Source organism: Ambystoma mexicanum, chromosome 2p, assembly GCF_040938575.1.
Source record: "Ambystoma mexicanum isolate Mex_15411 chromosome 2p, UKY_AmexF1_1, whole genome shotgun sequence".
NCBI lineage: Eukaryota > Metazoa > Chordata > Amphibia > Caudata > Ambystomatidae > Ambystoma > Ambystoma mexicanum.
In genome coordinates, this window is record NC_090923.1 from 130,798,667 (window position 1) to 130,802,047 (window position 3,381).

General features: G+C 52.2%; 1 protein-coding gene across 1 annotated transcript; it reads left to right on the forward strand.

Moving 5' to 3' along the window:
- The first annotated feature begins 525 nt into the window (after positions 1 to 525).
- On the forward strand, positions 526 to 2,029 carry LOC138567724 (myb-related transcription factor, partner of profilin-like). Its single transcript, XM_069646201.1, has 2 exons — positions 526 to 1,018; positions 1,455 to 2,029. The coding sequence occupies exons 1-2, from the start codon at positions 526 to 528 to the stop codon at positions 2,027 to 2,029; spliced, it is 1,068 nt and encodes a 355-aa protein (XP_069502302.1).
- Positions 2,030 to 3,381: the final 1,352 nt, after the last annotated feature.

Consider the following 3,381-nt stretch of genomic DNA (forward strand, 5'->3'; position numbering starts at 1 on the left):
TGATTTCTCTGCATTGATAGCTTGTGATTATCTTGATGTTAAACTTTCAACAGAGATTTTGTACGAGATGAGGAGTTTTGTGTCACAAGAGGTGTGGAGCATAATAACAGGAAAGAAGAGAACAATGTAGTATAAATCAAGATTCAGTGATCCACTATCATCAAATGAGCAAATAGACCATCTCTACTACGGAAAGTAGACTACATATTTTTAGTACTTGTTTGATGTTAGTTACATGTTCAAAATAGATATACTATGTCATATTAGTGATGTCAAATGTCTGTTAGGTAGCCAACGATTAAGCACAAAGAGATAGCACCAACACCTTGGGGTTCATTACGAGATTTGCGGTAAAAATCAGACAAAATCTCTGTTAGCGGCATCATGCAATGCGCTCACACCTCCTCTGCCTACCACTAAATAGCGGGCACAGTAATAGCGGGCACGGTAATACCGGAACCCGGAAGTAACACCGTCGAGCCGGAACGGGAAAGGCAACGGCAGCCATCTTGAAAAACACAATCCATGGCAATCCTAGGGACACAGGACCTGGATCCATACACCAGCAACTACAACTCCATCCACTACACCAGCAATATGCCCAAGGCCCCTAAAAAAGGCGCAATGAGCCAGCGAAAGGTGCGATTTTCGGAGGAGGAGTTGAACATGCTGGCTGACACCCTGGCTGAGAATGAGGACATTGTTTTTGTGGCAGACCTCAGGCGGCTTGCCCAGCTGAAAAAGAAGGAAATTTGGGAGGAAGTGGCCCAAAAGGTCAGTGCGGTGGGCACCACCCCACGCACTGTTAAGGAATTCAAAATACACTGGGACGACCTGCGCCTCCGTGTGCGCAATATCCTTTCTGCCACCCGGAGCCAGGGCCTGGCAACAGGCATCGGACCCAACTCCCCAATAAAAATGACACGCTGGGATGAAACCTGCGCCAGCACCATAGGCATGGAGGCCATAGAGAGAGTGGGAGATATGGAGCAGGGAGCGCCGTCATCGGCAGATGGAGGTGAGTGTCCACACAAACCACTGTAATGCAAAGCATGGTGATGAGCCACCAATGTGACAGTGACATGAACCAATGCATGGCCCATCACACACACACACATGGACACATCCCTGCATACATGTTGTCCCCAGCACCATCACATCTACATGCATGCGGCAAGTCAAAGCCATACCTGAGACACACCCCACAAGCAGGAAAACAGCATGTGTCACACTGCACACATTCCACAATAGAAAGGCATGTCACACAGCATACACCACCTCAGACATGTGTGAACCGGATGTATGCCTGAATTATCCCCCCATATATCAAGCAACCTGTATGTCACAACTCCAAGTCAGAAATCCATCAAATGTGTAGAACTGCAACAATACCAATGTATGCATGATGCATGAAGAACCATCACTGATGCCGTCCCTCTCTCCATCCCCCACAGGCTCAGATTCTGACAGCGATGCACAGGACTCAGCAGCACAGGCTACGACACCATTGAAGAATGCCAGGGGCAGGGAAAACACCAACAGGCCTTCTACGTCGAAGGGCCCAGGCAAGGCACATCAGCCACTGAAGGCAAAGGCGCCACAGGACGCAAAGGCACTGGGGCGGCAAAGGGCCTCCACAACAGCAACAGTGCTGACAAAAGGTGTATCCACAGCAGAGGAGCCAGTGGCAGATGGGGCCCTCTCTGCTGCCAACAGCTCGGTTGGGGAGGCAGCTGCCACCGCGCCCCTGAGTGACGACAAGGAACAGACACATGGCGAGGTGTGTGTCCTTGAGGATGACGTGTCATCTGAACTCCATGGCACACCCAGCCCCCGGCTATCACCCCAGCTCACCCAAATTATCACCCCCACTGGAACCACGCATGAGCAGTCTGGAGGAGAGTCAGGACCAGAGTGCTGGAGCCCCACAGAGGACAAACCTGAATTGGGACCCTTGCCAGATGCACCATCCACCTCCACAGGTGTCCGGGATGGGGAGTGGCGAATGAGAAGCAGCAGGAGGAGCTGATTGGGCTTGTCAGACAATACGTGTCGGATGGTGCCCTGACAAGGCAGATGGGCCGGGGGAACACTGCGGCAATGAAAGATGCCATAGAGTCCAGCACAACTCGCATCTGAGAAGAGCTGTCGGCAGTGAGACAGGTCCTTGGCAGAATTGCGGATGCCCTGGAGGCACAGTGTCCTGGCCCAAGAATGGAGCAAGCGGGCAGGGGCTCGTCCTAAGCTCCACACAGACAAGCCCCCTGAGCAGGTCTGCGCGTACCTTGCAGCGCTCAGACATGCCGCCACCAGAGGCGGGAAGAGGACAGAAGTAGCAGGGGCATCCTGCACATGGCAACTGATGCATACCCGTGCTACATTCCATTGCACCCCATGTGTGGGGGAGTTGTGGGGGGAGGGGGGAAAGGGGGTGTGTGTGGGAGTTGTGGGGGGAGGGGAGAAGGGGGTGTGTGAGGGAGTTGTGGGGGGAGGGGGAGGGGCGTCTGTGAGGGAGTTGTTGGGGGAGGGAGAGGGGGAAGGGGGGCATGTGAGGGAGTTGTTGGGGGAAGGGGGGAATGGGGTGTGTGTGAGGTAGAGGGTCATAGCACTTTGTTCATTTCTCATGTTTAATACACCCGTTGTGTACCAAAAAATCACATGACTGGACATTGCTTATTCTGTATGTGTGTTTTATTGGTTTACAGTGCACAGTGTCCATGTATCCCCACACCCAGTGCCCTGAGTCCCACATCCATGGCACCTTCTGCATCCATGTGTCTTATAATTTTTGGCCTATCACAGACTGGCACACAGCACATCCCTCCTGTGCATCACCACCTGGATGATGTGCAACCACATCTTCTTCATCATCTTCATCATCACCTGGTGGTTGCTGTTTAATGTCAAGGGACAGAGGCACGTTCCATCGGATGCACATGTTGTGCAGCATGGCACATGCCATGATGATCTTGGCCACCTTCTCATGCCCGTACAGGAGTGCCCCACCAGACCTGCTGAGGCAGCGAAACCGTGCCTTCCACAGGCCAAAGGTCTGCTCAATCACCACACGGGTACGGGTATGGGCACAATTGTAGTCTGCTTCATGCTTGTTCTGCGGGTTCCGGACAGGGGTGAGGAGCCACAGCTTCAAGGGATAGCCAGCATCACCTGCATGGGTTCAAAATGAGGTATGTGTAAGTCATTCCTGCAATGACACCTGTACTTATCACTTACATGCCTGCAGATATTTGTTGTTCACACGCACATGTCCCTCGATGAATGCAAACATTTTAACTTGACACAATGTTTGCTGTCCCATGGTCTACAGGTGTGGGTTGCATCATCCAGATGATGCAAGGTGTCCACTTCCTTGCTGGTGTT